This window comes from Helicoverpa armigera, chromosome 17, assembly GCF_030705265.1.
Source record: "Helicoverpa armigera isolate CAAS_96S chromosome 17, ASM3070526v1, whole genome shotgun sequence".
In the NCBI taxonomy this organism is placed as follows: Eukaryota; Metazoa; Arthropoda; class Insecta; order Lepidoptera; family Noctuidae; genus Helicoverpa; species Helicoverpa armigera.
The window spans coordinates 3,600,068-3,618,347 of NC_087136.1; the positions used below are offsets into that span (position 1 = coordinate 3,600,068).

General features: G+C 32.6%; 1 protein-coding gene across 2 annotated transcripts in view; it reads right to left on the reverse strand.

Moving 5' to 3' along the window:
- Window positions 1–725: 725 nt before the first annotated feature.
- The window catches only part of LOC126055842 (uncharacterized), a 48,536-nt gene continuing 30,981 nt past the window's right edge, over window positions 726–18,280 (reverse strand). For both annotated transcript variants that reach the window (XM_064038862.1, XM_049846572.2), the window contains exon 3: window positions 726–3,453. In XM_064038862.1, the coding sequence (XP_063894932.1) occupies window positions 3,320–3,453 (134 nt within the window). In that variant the 3' untranslated portion in view covers window positions 726–3,319. The remainder of the gene's footprint in view (window positions 3,454–18,280) is intronic.

The following is an 18,280-nucleotide window of genomic DNA, read 5'->3' on the forward strand; positions in this document are numbered from 1 at the left end:
GTTTTTTTATATGCCATTTCAATTTTGATATTTATATGGAAACTAGCTGGTGCCCGCGACTTCGTCTGCGCAGGTTTAGTATTTCGAACAATATGTTTACAAATTGTAGCCTATGTGTTATTCTGATGTATAAGCTATATTATTGTAAAGTTTCATTAAAATCCATTCAGTAGTTTTTGCGTGAAAGAGTAACAAACATCCATACATCCATACATACAAACTTTCGCGTTTATAATATTAGTAGGATAAATTCAATATGCGAAGAAACTAATAAGCTACTTTTTGCTCTACGTTGTTCAATACCGAACTTCATGTTGTTCTAATTCCGCCATTCAACTTGTACACAGAAAACAAATATCGCCCAATTATATAAGGTTCTACATATTCTATTGTGCATTATTTACCTACCAATAATTTTCCCAATATCCAATATGTAGTGCGATACCACTCACGGTTCGTTCGGCACGGGTTATGCTACGCGCGTCATCGGGAAATTCCGCGTAGCTCTCGTGCTACGAATGTATGCTACGAAAGTTGTACCACCAATAATGTGGAATGTTTGTTTTGTTACAATTTCAAATGTGGAATTGTATAACGAATGAACTACGTATGTTTCATTTAATTCTGAAAAAAATACAGTCTACGCGTTTTATTGGTTTACACTGGTACAGCTATACCTAGGTAGGTATAGCTGCTTTTAAAAAATATTGAAAAATAAAACAAGCTTTTATTTATAAAATCAGTTTATATTTTAGAAGAAGTTATTTTTTTCTGTAGAATCACACCGGAAGTAAAGGTATTACAGGCAGGATATCACATTGAACATTTATCTTATAAACACTTAGTAATTTACTTGTGAACATTCAACTACTGAAACTTTTACACTGAAAATATATACTAACTTTTATATATTATGTTATCTTTTTATAAAAGACATATTTTTACACACTGTATCCCATTAAGGTCGTTCTATGAAATACTTTTTCTCTCTCAAGTCCGACAACATAATTTGAAGTTTTATTTAAAAAAATCTTAAAACTACTGCAGTTTTAAATTAAACTTAAATTATAAAATAGCTTTTTAAAAATAATACTAATTTTCCATATTAAATTGTGCTGTTTTGTGCGTCGATAATTAACAGCAAAATTATTAAAACTTAAAATCGAGATTAACATACAGTAACCAATTCCCAGTAGAGTATAAAATTACATTGTAAGTAGTAGATAGTATAAAATATTTGGTATATAAATGATTTTTATTTATTACAATACGTAGATAATTATAAAAGTTACATATAGGTACACAGGTGTTGCTGGTAAAAACACTTTTTTTTACAAATTTATAATTTAATCGAAGTGTAAAGTGAAGTTTCTATGAAAACAATAATTATAGATAATGTCTACACAAAATATATGTGTATCGTACAAAGGTGAGTAAATACATACAATACGTAGAAATTACGAAGGCGCGGCATACTTACACAAACACTATTATTATAATTAATACTCATGTAGATATATTCTTTCTACCATATTTTTGAAAGGACAGAGACACCAGTTTATTCAAGTTGCTTGACCCTAAGTTTTGCGGGTACAGAACGTTTGTAAGTAAATAGGCATACATTCATTATACTTACCACACTTCCAATTAATTTGCCGTTCTGGAATCTTAGGACCATAAACTTTAGAGACAGATTTACAATTAAATAGTGAAAATTGGTAAAGTACGTTTTTCAATCATTAAATTCCACGCGCCTTCGCAATTCAATATACCAACAGCATAATGTTCAGATATTTTAATTTTATTACTAAAATACACCTTATGAACTATAAGCGTAATCACACCGATCACATAACACCATGTTACACCGTTTTAGGGACACTAAATAGGAAGACTAAGGTTTATAACGGGACAGTGTGGGATCCACCAGGACTTAAGTCGAAAACCTTTCTTACATAATAAGGGCTCTTGAGATACATCACGCTTGATACGGCGACAGAACTTTGCCAAATGTTAGTAGGTAAATCTTTTGACGATAATCCTGGCCTCCCCCTTTGAAGAAAAGAATAGTCATTCTACATTGTGGACATAATATGGATAGAAGTTACTAGAATACTTTTTGTCTAATTCGCAAATCGGGCTTGCAAATGCAATGCAAATTGATTTCGAATGGGTATGAATTCTCAGCTGTTGTGTCGGCCGTCGACCTGATACGAAGGTCGAAGGGGCGTTTGCCTAAGGCGCCAAGTTTGAAGGGTCGCTCGTTTTAGGAATAGGTACCTGCGTCAGCTAGAAAGTTTGAAGTCTGGACAGTTGATCGGTTTAACTTTAACATTCTCTGGTCTTTATTTTCACGGGAACATTGAACTTCATTGATTCTCAGAGAAGATATACGTACGTTTTTTTTTTATTTATACATAATAATTATGAACTGGGTAAACATCTTTGGTAAACAACTACACAGTCACATTTGGATAACTAGGTTTAGGTGTCAAAGATATGTTGATTATTTCTGTAAAAATAACCAAACGAATAATCACGTTAAATGCTATGATATTTGAATTATAACACTTATTGACACTACTATTAATGTTAGTAAATCTACAAAGATCGAGTGGTTTTTACTATTTACCTTTTGGGGTCTTTCGGTAAATTCCTTTGACAGTAAGAAAGAAACCCTGAAAGTATAATTTTAATTAAAATCTTTGAGCTTTGTGATTATTCTTTTCCTTTGTAATAAAAGGGCTCTCGAAAATGTTTTGTGATCAACTTAAGAAACATAATTAGAATTGTTTCTTTGGGGCCAAATATTGTCATAGCTCGAGGCATGCCCCTTACCTCGCCTCTTAAAAAGTTGTAAGAACCCGCCAAAGTAAACACAATGATTTGAACTTCAAAGAATACTGCAGATCCAATTAAAATAAATATCTAAAAGCAAAGAAAAATCAATAAACCTCTAATCTTTGTAATACAAACCCAAACCTTTAAACTCGATATCAAATAACGAAAGTTTGAGACAAAGGGCCTAGTACGAATATTTATTTAATGAAGGTATTGTGGTAGGTACGATAACCTTTTAGTCTACTCTATTCCTTTCACATATTATGTTTTATAAATGTTTTATTTGAACAGCTCAAAAAAATGAGAAAATTATACGCTGGAAAATATTGCTGTTTCCATTATCCATCTATACCTGAAAGCAAGTCATCAATATAAAGGACTAGCTAATTAATCACTACCGTACCTTTCAAGTAATTCGTAATTTCGTACTAAGCCCACAGAAGTCAGATCTACAAGTTCAAAGTGCCATGTGATCGGCTTAGCGCTTAGTAAAAGGGTTATTTCGGGCCGTAGTGCGAGCAGCGGCTGCAGCGGTCTGGGTGCAGTTGCATAGAGCGTCAAACATCCGCAGCACGAAGCCTCGCGCTCGGCCCAATCGCCTCTTCAGATTACCTGGAACAAAATACGTAGTACATTAGTCGAGGTAACTTAGGTAGCTTTTCCTATATCTACGGAGGTCAGCTTATTGTTTTAACCTGTGATTCTGTGACTGTCTGAACTGAGTGGCTGTCAACTTTGCCACGAGATAAATGGATGTGTCAGAAAAAATGTACGTGAAAGAAAAATTTATTTCCCAAGCGGTTGGCCGTCGTGTACCTACAATATGTAGGTACAGGCGCCATGTTGCTATTATTTTTTTACCGTGTGGGTGCCTACAGACAACGAAAAATATCACCGAAAGTCTGGCTTGATACGGCAACTTTCGTAATAATGGATAGTGTTTCGAAAAAGGTTTTGCATTACGAACTCTAACCTCACATTAGAAACAAACGGACATACAAACACTTCGTGCTTATTCCCACACCAAGTTATTACGAACTGCATCAACCACATAACCTACCGCCTATGTCTACACCTAACTGCACATTATCCAAGCCTTAATCAAACAAGCATTGTTTGCTTCCCGGCGACTGAAATACGAGCGCATGGCATGTGACGTCACTTGTCATGTTCGCATGACACGCGAGAATGTACTTTGGAAACTGTAAACAAAGCCTGTGAAGCGAAAACTTTTAAGTGGGAAGTATTGAGGGTTTTAATTAATGCGTATATTCTGTTTGAGTTCAGGGGAAGTTATAATTGCATAGGATTGAGCCTGTATTGTGTTGCAAATATTGAATCTTGACACGTTCTAAATTATTTCCGTCCACTTAAATACTGTATTCTTTATTAGACATCCATATTTTATATAGGAAAGTATTTAATAAAATAAAAACAATATAGCAGAACCGACTATTTTATTGTCTTGACGCCTTAGGCGTTTTCTGCCAATCTACCATTGGTTGGCAGAGCTGCAAAGCGATTTAACGTAACTTAAACTTAATTTTGCAATGACATTTTTAAGAATCTTAAATTCTCAAGCTCTGTCTAGACTAACCCCTGTGCTTTCTTCCTAGTTACGTACCGTATTCAAATACACAAATACTCATCCTGAAGTCATGTCATGCTCAAAAGAAGGCATGTCACTTAGTATGACGTCACAATTTATAAGTCGTTAATCATTGCTACCGAGCATAGTTCTCTAACTTAAGATAAGATTTTATGTTCATTAAGATTGTAATTACCTTTTTGCTTTCTTACATTAGACGTGTTTTCGCAGTTCGTACCTAAGTAGAGAACTTTTTCATTTCATTTGTTACGTTTTTTTATTAATTCAGTCTTTGTTTCTCAAACTTAGAGGTTTCAATTTAGCTTTCTTTCTGTAGGTAGTTAGATACTCCCATTTTTTTTTTACCTGATTAACCTTTTAACAGACAAGGGTGCAAATAAAAAAAATATTTAAGGAAATAAAAAACAAAAGCTGGATACTTCAAATTGCTGAAACTTCGTCCATTATTCACACAAAATACACATTCTCACATTTATTTAATACCCAGCCACTTACAGCTAAAACATTAAGCTTCAATCAAACAGGCTTTGTTTGCAGACGTACGACAACGTGGCTTGTGACGTCACATTCTTGACTAGAATTACTTCAAACAAATGAACGGAGGAGATTATAAGATTTCAGGTTAATTAAGATTCTCATTAGTCGGGAGTAGGAACGTTAAGAAGTGAAGCTTATTGGGAACTGTGTTTGATATTATGTTTTCAGACTTTTTAGAAGATGTCTCTACCTAGCTAAGCACTCTATCGTAATGTGTATAGTTATATGGTTAAAAACACCCGTGTCCTGACAAAACTTGTTTTTGCATCCCAAAAAAAGACAGCATAGGTACTTATATCCATTGCAGGCTATCAAACTATCCGTGAACCAATTACATAGAAAACGGTTCAGCTTTGGAGCTAAAGCCGGGCAGACAGGCAGACAATACTACAGACCGACAGGCTCAGGTAGGATTTTGGCAAAGACTTCAATTAATAAGTAAATTATTGTGATTTCATGTTAAAGGAGATTGGGCAAGAATGTATGAAAGAATGTATGTGTATTCAATGGGGTGAGCATATAACTGGCCTCACGAATAGACTAAGCTCTGCTGCGTACGCTGTCAGAAAGGTAAGAGCTCTCACCGATGTAGCCACGGCGCGTTTAGTGTACTTCTGTTATTTCCACAGTGTTATGTCTTACGGAATTCTTATGTGGGGCAATGCTGCCGACATAGAAAATGTCTTCGTGTTACAGAAGCGTGCTATCCGTGCAATATACCGACTAGGTACTAGAGTCTCCCTAAGGGAAAGGTTTAAGGATATTGGTGTTCTGACTGTGGCGTCTCAATATATTAAATGCCAATATAATATATGTAAGGCAAAACATAGAGTTATTTAGTAAAAAGAGTGACGTGCACAATTTCAATATACTAGAAATAAACATAAATTAACCGCATCCAACTATCGATTGCATAAAGTGCACGGTTCGTTTGTGGGCCTTTGTATACGCATTTATAATAGAATCCCAGTTCATTTGCTAGAACTAACGGACAGTTCTTTTAAAATCAAAATTAAGGATATTCTGATTAAAAAGGCGTATTATAACATTAATGATTATTTCACAGATACACGCAGATGGCAGCTCTGAAGTGGACAACAAGTGTTTTATATATATGGGTGTTATTCATAATAATTGTACGTAACTGATATGAAAAGAAATTTAATGTAACAGAAAAGATAACATATAGGAATTGTAAGGACTAGTGCATAATACGCATAAAATAAATATTATTTAATGGGTCTTCTGGTCATTACTTTTATCCAGTATACTATATAATAAAACGCTATTATTTTATTTTACTACCAGATTGCTTTATTTCGATTATTTTAGGAAAGTAATTTTGAGGAATCACATAATAATGATTAATATCTCAACTTAGGACTTTAAGCCCGTCACAGACTTACATAGCTATAAATATAATATGAATCATAACAAGGCATTTTTATATACTATATTAATTATAGATTGACCGCATACGCAGCTATAATATATATAAATATAATAGTACATTTATATATATGTATATATAATATGGGTATTTATATATAATATATTTCTATGATATCACTAAAATATGTCGGGATATATATTTTGGTGCATTTTAGCATAATAATATATATATTTAGGTTTCAAAAGTATTTGGCAGACCGAGTGAGGACAAAATATATATTATACAATAGCTCCCGTAAGGGGTAAGCTATACTATAATTATCTCGAAAAATATTATAGCTACGTATCTGATGGGCTAAAATCCCGTCACTTATAGTAACATCGAAATTTATCAATGTCAATAGTAGGTATAGAAACACAACATCCTTTTTTGTAAAAAGGACTACATCGATCGGCGTGTAATTTTTTAAATCTTATTAAATAATGCGTAAAAAGAAATGAATATACTCCAATTTGACTTTGTAATCTAAACCCCGTTATTTTGAATTTCTTAGCCCTAGTTGGGCAACACTGAAAACCCGAAAAACAATTATATAATCTACGTATAGCGCGATAAAATGTTAGGAACTGCAGATAATGTATTTTTGTTATTTAAAGTAAGTTATTCAAACTATCGGGGTAAGTAAACTATGTTAACAATCAAATAACAAAAAATCAACATCTTATCAACTACGTTAACAATGAAAATGGCAAACTAGATTTTTAGCGATATTTGTAGAAACTTACAATAAAAAAAATGTTTTCTTAATTTGGCAATCAGTCATAAAACTTATCCAGAAAAATAAACCAATAAAAAAATCAACATCTTTGTAGAACTGAAAATGGCAAACTAGATTTTTTATAGCGATATTTGTAGAATCTTACAATAAAAAAAATGTTTTCTTAATTTGGTAATCAGTCATAAAACTTATACAGAAAAATAAACCAGTAAAAAAATCAACATCTTTGTAGAACTGAAAATGGCAAACTAGATTTTTAGCGATATTTGTAGAAACTTACAATAAAAAAAAATTTTTTTCTTAATTTGGTAATCAGTCATAAAACTTATCCAGAAAAATAAACCAGTAAAAAAATCAACATCCTTGTAAAACTGAAAATGGTAAACTAGATTCTTCACCATATTTTCAGCAATTTATAATTAAAACAATTAGTGTTCTTAATTTACTAATCAGTCATAAAAGTTATACATTATCCGTCAGTTGCACAAAGCTTCATTAAGGTTAAAGCTTCTTTAATTCTATTGCTGACTCTTTCCTTGTCAACAAAATAAAAAGTGTCAGCAATAGATTTAATGAAGCTTTATTTTTAATGGAGCTTTGTGCAACTGACGGTATGTCATTTAAAGTTTTTGCGGTCTGAACCATTTGCTTAGTCTAAATAATATAGAACTTTGCAAAACAGTGGTAAAAGCAATTGCAAAACAGTACACCATCCAATAGAAAGAAAGTCATCTACACGAGTTTTTTCCTACGAGTTTTTGTGATTTCCGAGATAAACAAAATAAAATATGTCAATTTTTGTGATTTCCGAGATAAACAAATTAAAATATGTCAATTTTATTTTGTTTGATTTTTTATATTTGTTGCTCTAGTTTATAAAATCATTTAATTTCAGCTATCAACTAGAGTTTACTAGAACATCAAATAAATTAAATCAAACACAATAAAATCTGACAACAACTCGAAAACCACAAAACAACGCGGAACATAAGTACATGTAGTATCTTAGTGTACCCCGAGGCATAAGGAATCCGGATTTTGCGGCTTGACGTCAAGTTATGGACCAACTTGTACGTAGATGGCTTTCTTTCTATTGGATGGTGTACTGTTTTGCAACTGTTTTTTACCACTGTTTTGCAAAGTTCTACATTATTTAGACTTTGTATAGACGTACCATAAAGCACAACACCATAAAATTATTGCTTATTTTGTTGTGTACAAAAATCCTTAAAAAATGTCATCATCGTCGTCACTATCGTCAAAGAAATTTGTTGCACATTTGTTTTGAGTATTAGAAGCAGAAGGCAATAATTCATCTGGCGTCGTCAGCTCTTTAAAATCTATTCGTATGTCATTTGTCGAAATATTATATGATTTTGAAGATCCCATCAGAGATTGTAATGTTTCTCGGTCGTAATTGACTTTAACCTTTGAGAGATTAGTTACTGTTGGAGTAGTTTTTCTATAAGATTTTTCTAAATCTGGGAGTTCGCTTTCTTCCGAAGATGTTGATGGAAGTCTTCTAGCACGTTTAATAGGCTTCAATAAGTTATAGGTCTTTAGTGAGTAACAATCACACATTCCCCTCTCGGGTGAACGAGCGCAGAAACAGCTTAAAATACGTGACGCAATATTGTGTGTGTAATTTGTGCTTTGGATTTGATGGATCTTCATCGTTTTAGGGACAGCTTTAAGTGAAAGCAAAGATGCTTTATAATCTTCCTTAATATTATTAATCTCCTCTTCATCAATACAGAAAAGCTTTACGCTGGTCTCTTTTTTCAAAAGCTTATATGCAGTTTCTGCATTCAGGACGTCATTTCCATGTGCCACTTTACTATCTAAAAGCCTTTTAATAACACCACCTACGCCATCTGCAGCTCCCTTTCCATGGGCTGCTTCAAAAAAATTCCAGGTCCCAGTTAAATCGAAATCTTTAATGATTGTATTAAATAAAAAAAAGTTTTTCTTTTGCCTGTACTGTGTTGTAGGTCCATCCGAAAAAACGTGTAGTGTGTCAATTTCTGGAGATTTTTCAGTTACGTGGGTTAATATGGGTTTTAGATGTGCCCAGATAGCTTCTGGCGAATGGTCAGTTGAATCTGAAAAAGTACAGAAGCTCTGTGGTTTTTTATTCTTCTCATATACCACACTAGTATGTAAAGATATCTGAAATTGTGAGGCCCCGAAATGAACCGCTTGGATCTCTTGAAACATTTTACACGTGAAGTTCTCGGAAAAATCACAATGTAAGAGTATTTCATTCGTTTTAAGATTATCCTTCATATCTTTATACATTCTGTACTGATGGCCGATATTGTATAAATGAATTTTATAATCGTGTAGCTCTTGTTCAAATTTACTCACTAAATCTTGTAAAGTGCCAGTCTTAATTTCTTTTACATTTCTTTTACACTTCTTTATTAAATCATCGTGTTTATATTCTACTTCTTTAATAAACCACTCCAGCCATGTAACGTTTTCATCAAGTGTAATTGAACTTAAATCACAAGTTATTCGTTTTGTTTTACAGATTGTACATTGCCCATACATGCATTGTTGAGAGTTTGAATCGCAAACTAAAGATTTCACTAGATCGTTTACATTTCTATGTCCGATTAAAATTGATAATCTTTTCAGGGAGGCGAATTTAAATTCAATATTTGAATGCTTCTTACACAAACATGTATCGCGGTCTGAAAGTTTTGGGCTGACTACATAAAAGGGCTTATTTCTTAAAAATGTCGTGTAAGATAAATTAATACCTGTATCTTGTTTAAACTTTTTATATAAATTAGTTATGCTATCCAGTAAATATCTTTTTTGCATCTTATTTTTTTTTACGGTCTTTGTCTCTTTTTTTCCAGCAGTTGCACGGGACACGTCATCTTGCATATAAAACTCTTGTATTTTGCTGATAAGCTCTGCATATTTAGTATTTTTTTGACTTATTGTATTACGAGGCCGACCTTTCAAACCTATACAGGAACCCAATCTAGTTTTCATTCTATATTTATGGATCACAGCATTGTTGACAACATTCTTTAAAATATTTCTTTCAGCGTTACTTTTAGCGTTCTTGTAAGAGTTTGTTAAGGATTCACTTAAAATGTTCTTTTCGAGTATTATTCTTCTTACTTTATCCTTTTCTGGCGAAGGAACATCTTGTAACTGCTGAATGAACGACTCAGTTTTAGATAATGGAGAAGTTGACGTTGATGGTAACGGAGGTTCAACGTTTTCTTTACTGTCTTCTCTATCATTTTGCTGACATGCCAATAACAACTTGTATCTATAAACTCTTTTTCTCAGGGAATCTACATTCTTTTTCAATATATTTATTTTTCTTTTCTGCTTTTCATTTTCTTTGGTAATTCTGTAATATCTCTGTTTATATATTTTACGACTAGATTTATTTGGTAATGTTTGTTTGCATTTTTGTTTTTTTTTTAATTGCCGCCAAATTTTGCGTCTGATAGCTTTTTCGGGCTCCGATAATTCCGATATTTTTATATAATTTTTTCTTTTTTTCTCAGCATCTTTTTTCTTTTCTTCATTCCATTTAATAGGATTATTCTGCTTTAATCGTTCCCTATATCTTTTTTGTCGTTCTGCTGATGTTAATGGCATTTTACCTAAAAAAAAATATTTACGTTACTTACTGTATATTTACACAAAAAACTTTTTTACAAAAAAATAAAACCGACTTCCAAAAACACTAAAAAGCCAAAAAAATAATTTTAGGTGCATCGGACTAGAAGTCGGTGTCTAATGTATGTACCTAAGTTTATTTCGCCACCGACTTCTAGGCCGGTTCACCTAAAATTATTTTTTTTGGCTTTTTAGTGTTTTTGGAAGTCAGTTTTATTTTTTTTGTATAAAAGTTTATTATTTTTGGATTTTCAGTGATAAGCATAGTTGTCACTATCCACATTAGCGCAAAGGTATCTTCAATACAAATGATATAAGCCCAAACACGAGGTAGTTTACATATTCAGCTGTCGAGTTCCCTCGACCTTTTCATCCTCCGGTCCTCCGGACCATTCCATCATCAGGTCAGCTCCAAACCTTCACTGTTGCAAAGGTCTCGTCAATACAAATAACACAAGCCCAAACACGAGATAGTTTACACATTCAGTTGTCGAGTTCGCTCGATCTTCTCTGGTCTCCATCATCAGGTCAGCTTCAAACCTTCATTGTGAAATATTGCTACTAGGCATACAGTTGAGTGTCAAGTTTTTACCCTATGTATGTCTACAACTTTCGAAACTTTCCCTCGATTTCTTGGAAATTGGTTTCTGATGACCATGGGACTACCTCGGAAGTATACCCTATCAAACCAAAAAAGAATCATCAAGAAGATCGATTCATACATGGCGGAGTAATCGCGTAACAAACATCCAAAAAAAATAATAATAATACGGTCAAATTGAGAACCTCTTTCTTTTTGGGAAGTCGTTATAATAGGTATTCTGATGTTAATTAATAAATCATGGTACTTATAATAAAGATAAAAAATCACTAAATCACTTCTTAAATTCTTGAAGTTAACCTTAACACCTTATAAACTCAGCTTTACCTTTCATATCTGTTACGTAACAGATAAATGCAACGGAGAAGTAACATATATGAATATTTTGGCACGTGTCTAACCTACAAAATAAAGTTTATACCCGTCATCGATTAGTTTTAACTAATTCATTCTACCAATTTCACTTCTGTTACCAAGATTCTTTTCTCATAATAGTATAAAACCTGAAAAGTACTTACCGTATTCAAATATGCCACAAAAACAAATTAAAATAATAAAAGTCGAATACTACCGACGTGCACTAAAATGGATCGCACTGAGTGAAAGAACAAAATGGCCGAATCTACAGTCACGCCATCTGATAACTGTTTGTGGTGTAATGTTGCCAGTAGATAATTTTATTTCCAAGTTGGAAATAAAGTTGTAAAACACCGTTACCGAGACGAAAAACGGATATGAGTAGATTATTGGACTTCCATTTAAATATGTAAATAAAATGTTTTTAGTACTGTTTTTTTAATGTATTTTAAAGAAAAATATTTTTCAATGGTTAAACATCCTATAGGAATACTAAGTTTTGTTCTAAAACAATTAGTTTTTTTTATATATTTTTTCAAAGTTGATTAAAGTAAAAATGGACAATAGTCCTCTCTATGAAATTACTGTGGACACAATTTTAAAATTTGATAAACTGGAATGTTTTGTTCTTTCTATTAGTTTACTGAGTATTTTAAATTGTAGTTCTATACTTTAAGTATTAGGTTGAATAAAATTTAGCCAACATTTTATTACCAAATTAAAAATAGTCGAGCTGGACGCGGAGAGGGAAGCAAATGTACAATTTTTGTGAATAATGCCCATATATTTTGTGACTAATATTGAATTGTATAATTGTAATTTAAATATAATTAAATTGTAATAGACAGCTGTGTTGCTGGGAAGTTTGTTCTTCACCACTTCTTCTTCCCAGCCATAACACTAGGAAGTGGTGAAAGGGGGGCGTTTTGGGGGTGCTGTCATTTTGTATTTTTTTGACGTGAAAAAGTGCTAGAATCTAGCCTATTTTCAATAAACGATTTTGACTTTGACTTTGACTTTATGAAGTTTGGTCCAAATGTCCACCACGAACGGGACCTATATAATTAAATAGTCCACTTAATTTAGAGTAACTTTTACTAAGAAAGTAAAAAAAAAACAATGCCAAAAAAAAGTTATAGCCAAAAATGTATTCTTAATTTTCGGTAGTTTTTGAATGTTATCATTATTTTTTATTTTTTTATTCTACCATTTCCGCATTTGATCTAAAACTAAGATGAGATGTAAGAAAGACACATTTGCATATAAACAGCCCATATTTTTTTGCCCGATGTATATACGAATCACTAACCAATTGAGGCGCCAGAAGTGCTTGAATAAACTCAGCGGTGCCTGGATCTAAGAAAGTTCGATGTAACTGGTGGTGTCTTCTCTCTAATAATGAACAATTCTATTTTGTCAGAAGTTACAGAAAGTACGAAAATCGAACATCACGAAAAGTAATTGAAAAAATGGAATTGAAAAAATCTATAAAATGTTTTATTTGATTTTGCTATAACTTTTTTCTGGCATTATATTTTTTTTTACTTTCATAGCAAAAAATGTTCTATATTTAACGTGCTATCTAGCCATATAGGTCTCGTTCGTGGTGGACATTTGGACCATTATCCTTTAGAACAGGTATCAAAAGAGCGAAATAATTGCCAATGCATGAAGGTGTAGGTAATTATTCAACTCCTATCATTTTGAAGTGACCTAAATACGTCACGAGCATACAGTGGTAGGCGCATACTCGATGTACCACATATGCCTATTGCATACGATACAGGTAAGATAGGTCGAGGTTAGGTATAACATAAACTACATATATCTAGATAATCCATAACTGAGCGAATGCAAGCCTTGTGTATAACCTTGAAAATATTTTGTAGAGAATACCCTATCGAATGAAATAACGCTCTGAGTTCAAAATTCAATAGGATATAGTGCTAAAATGCCTGGAAAGAATGTTCTTGTTCAAGCTATAGTACCTCGTTAATTTGGTCTAATAACATTATTCGCCCTAATATATGTAGTTACATGGACCGTCTAAGTCAATATTGAAAATTATTTCAATAATAACAGATGATATTATACCTACTGGTTAATATTATGATCCTTTTAAATGGCTTAAAAACACTACGCCATGTCTCATGAATGTCACATAAAGCCACAAAAACTCGAATATACGTAAGTATACTTAGGTAAACGGTCGGTAGTTAAGTTTGCCACAAAAATAGTCCATGATACTTACTTTGTAAAATATTTTACGCAAAATACAGACTACTAAATAAATAGTTACCTAAAGGGATAATATAATTTATCACAATAGTATTACTCAGATTACAAACGGATAGTGCTCTTATGTAGTCTCGAAAGAGGAAAACACGGATCAAAAGGGAAAACTCTTAAAGTAAATCATATCAGTTACCAAAATCACACATCCGCACCATACTAGGGTAAAGCTCTCGAGAGAATATATGTACATTACTTAAGTCCCTTATATAGTGCCTTTCACTTAATCCTTGCTAATATGATAAACGACAAAAGTTTGGAAGTATGGATGATGTTTGATGAGGTTTCAGGCAAAAGCTAAGAAATTTTCGCAGATGCATTTCTATTGCTACTATAATAACACACATTGAACACTAGCTAGAATATAGTCATTATAGAGCTTCCATACAACAAACATGATGGAATCCAGGAAATGCAAAGTTGAAGTCTAAAGTGAAACCAAGTAATCCGTAACGTCTGTCTGCTTATGCTATGCTCAAAAACTTCAAGACGAAATTTAATGTGGTTTTCACTAATAGATAGAAAGATTAATGAGGAAGGTATAGATGTAAGTAATATTTGTATCCGTACCCAGCCGGGGCAGGTCGCTAGTCATTAATATTTAAAGCAACATTTTGCCGTGAAATGGACGAACTTTCCTGACACATATCTGTTTATTATTCAAATTTGTAAAGTTTGAAAGCCTTTACAAGGCTTAGAGTCACGGTTTGTTTCCCAACAGTTCCGTAACTATAACTAAGGGAGATGTTTCCTTTCTGCTAACATGTATTTGGTTGTGTTTCTCATTAAATTAAAGCTTGAGGCTGCCTTGACAAGCTCTGCCTGAGGTATTTTCGTTTCAGTAGCAGTTTGTTAGAGAATTCTAGGCACAAAATAAGAAATATTTCAAAATATGAGCAGCTAACCTTAAAAAAGCAAATTCGTTAAAATCTGTTTTGCAGTACCTAACTTTTATGCGGGATTAAAAAGATCTCAATGTTCATAAAATCTAATGTTACATTAAACCCATTAGTTTAGCGGTCACCGCATCAAAATTCAATATCACTAATTCAAAACAACCGCACATCAAACCAAAACCACAGCCAAATAATGCACTTCACAAAAAACAAATGAAAAACAACTTCATTATTGTATTCGCGAAATAAAGCAGAAAAACGAATGCCAAAGTGAAATTCGATGCATTGAAATCAACTACAAAGGAACGTGTTTGCAAAAAAACTGATCCCACCAAAAACATTAAATGTAAAAAAGCCAATCCTCTACGCAATTCCTCCACCGTAAAAAGTTTTGAGATCGCATAGAAGCCAAGTCCTGTTCAACTTTATTTGTAATAATAAATCAATATTTTGTGACTATATCAATAGTTTTGTTCACATTACAATAATATTGACTTGGCCATTTTTAATCATTATTTGTACGCCTACTACCCGTAATATATCTATTTAAAATCGACTCCATCCAAAGGTTGTCTGTAAGAGATTGCTTTTGAGCGATAAGACCGCCTATTGTACTTACACGTATTTTTTTTGTAATGTCCTTTTCTGTTTATTTTGGTGTACAATAAAGAATATTCTATTCTATTCTATTCTATTCTATTCTATTCTAAATATATAACAAACTAAATATGTAGACCTAAACTAGCACGTAAACAACATTTTTTTAAAATAAATTAATCAATTTCGAAATTGTCGAATTTTTTAATCGAATATCTTTTAGAATAAAAGAGATTTATTTTAGAGGTAGATGGCGCTATCACATGAAATTATTTGTTTTTTTTTTAACTAAAAACCGTAGCGCGATTTAGACCAGGACAACGCCATCTATCGAGCGAGCATGCAGTATTTATCGCACTGCATTAATATGAAAGATTTTATCATTATTCATTTTATTTTAACCTAGCTTTTTATTCATATGTATGTATATTTAATACATAATAACAATATACCACACTACGTAACAATAAAACAAATAGTAACATTTTGTACATAAATAAATAACAAAGTTATCAATGCAGTCAAAATTCATACACAATGTTCTTGAAAAACCGCAAATATAAATTTGTTTCCTATTTTTTTATTAAGTTTTAAGGTTTTTATAATTTTCCCTTTATATGTAGCCAATAACCTATCTTGGTGCCAAATTTGAAGGTTCTAAGTTTGCTAGAAGTACCTTAGACTTTTGATGATCGGTCAGTGAGTGAGTCAGTGACAAAATGGTGTAACTTTGATCGCTCATAACTCGTAAACTATTTATTCAAATTTCTTGTAATTTTGGGACTGAGCTTGTTCTAATACTTACTCTTGGTCATCGAAAACCTAAACTCCTGGCTTTGTTCACATGGAAGATACAGGGGGCTGAAATAGCCGCGAAACGCTTCGAGAAAAGATGGTACGGCCGTGCCCGCTTTGCTCGAGTCTTGGCTGGGGCACTGCCGTGCCCTCAGATAAAAACGGAACGTTGTTGTCCCGAATCAATATGGCGCTTTTGTTCTATATTCAAAAGATGTAATAGCTCACTAATGGATGAACTAAACGTTTAGTCGGAGTCAATAAAAAATGAAATTACGTGACTTGTGTGGCTTGGCTGTGGCTATTAATAATTCACACGTAACTAATGGCTTTTTTCCTTTATTGGTTAAAAAGGAAATTATGTAGAAAGGAACTTATTTTGGTCCGTAAAGTTTTTATTACTTTGCTTGTGGTTTCGCGTCTTGCCCTTCCTGAACTTACATTAGAATTATGCAAATCTCAGCTTGAGATATTTGAAAAAATACAAATAGGTATCTACTATATATATACTTGATCCTTGACTCTGTTGGCGGTTAGAAAATGAAGTAGCTTTTATATAAAACGATTAAGTTTGCACCTACGAAGAAAAATAAAGCGAATATTCCACAGCCTCTTTATTAATCTAATACAACCTTGATTCTATTCTTATTATGGAAACAGAACTTCGCAACGTAGGTACCAAGTTTTAATAAAACGCAAAAGTTTTTAAGACCATATTTAATGTTACTTTCTGCCTTATGAAAAAACAAATGGTAAAAGAAAATGGAAGTTTAAAAGTAAGAAAAGTGAGAATTATTAAGCTCAGATGAGCACAAGATAGGCCACAAGTTTTTTTTTTATAAGCTAACTCCGTTCCTCTTAAATCGTTTTAAAGATTTATCTGGCCAGTAAAATGAAAAAAAATTTAAGGAACAAACGTGATTTTTTTTCCGTTTTAAAAATAATAGTACGGGACTGAAATAATAGTGCGTCTCGCACTTGGCTGTTTTTTTTTATTATCTACTGAGTTTCTACAATCATTTTTTACTTTTACTTAAATATCCACCTAATAAAGTCATCTTTACTCCAGCCTCTAACATACCTACAATACTTCTTACTTCTAAACATAGGCTTTTCTAGGTTACATCAAAATGGTCTTAATCACTATTGGCTTTTAGCACTTAATAGGCCCATAAAATGCGTTCTAAATCTGTCTTTTTATGCCTCACTATAGCTATCAGTGACTCATTGTTCAACTCTGCTAAATCACAAGCTTTTGTACACACATTGTATACCAATCTCTTATCATGTCATAAATCCCCCTTGTTTGTACAGTCACGCTACACTCAACGATTTTTAACCGACTTCAAAAAAGGAGGCTAGCAGCTTAACCGTATGTACGTTTGAGGGCGATTATCTTACGTTTGAATTTATTCGGTCCCAATATTCTATCTATCCTTTTCAGATATTCTTTAGTTCCATACAAGTAATGTACAAAAACAACATGGAACGGTATCCGTCGGACTTATGAGAAGGTTTTAGGTAAGTAAGTAAGTACATTATTGAAGTTGCTATTTTTTGTAAAAAGTTTTTAGGAGACAAGAATGGCAAAATAGAATAATCAATATTCTTTCCATCATATGTAGTTCTGACCTTCTTTTCTTGGCCTTCGATGTATTTTCCTTGCATTAATATTGCATTGTATCGTGTGTCGTTTACAAGGCTGATAAAATTACACTCTTGTTAGATCACTTTGTTTTTTTTGGTTTATAAATGAACAGTAACTATTATAGGTAAGTGTTACTATTTTTAGAGACACACGAACGAACAGGTGATGGAAATTATATTACTCATTGTTAAGATAGGTACCATGAATAAACATGAAGTATTTTTTTTACTAAGTGAGTGATCGAAGAGTCTCAACAACAAAAAAAATATGTATCCTGAACACTTG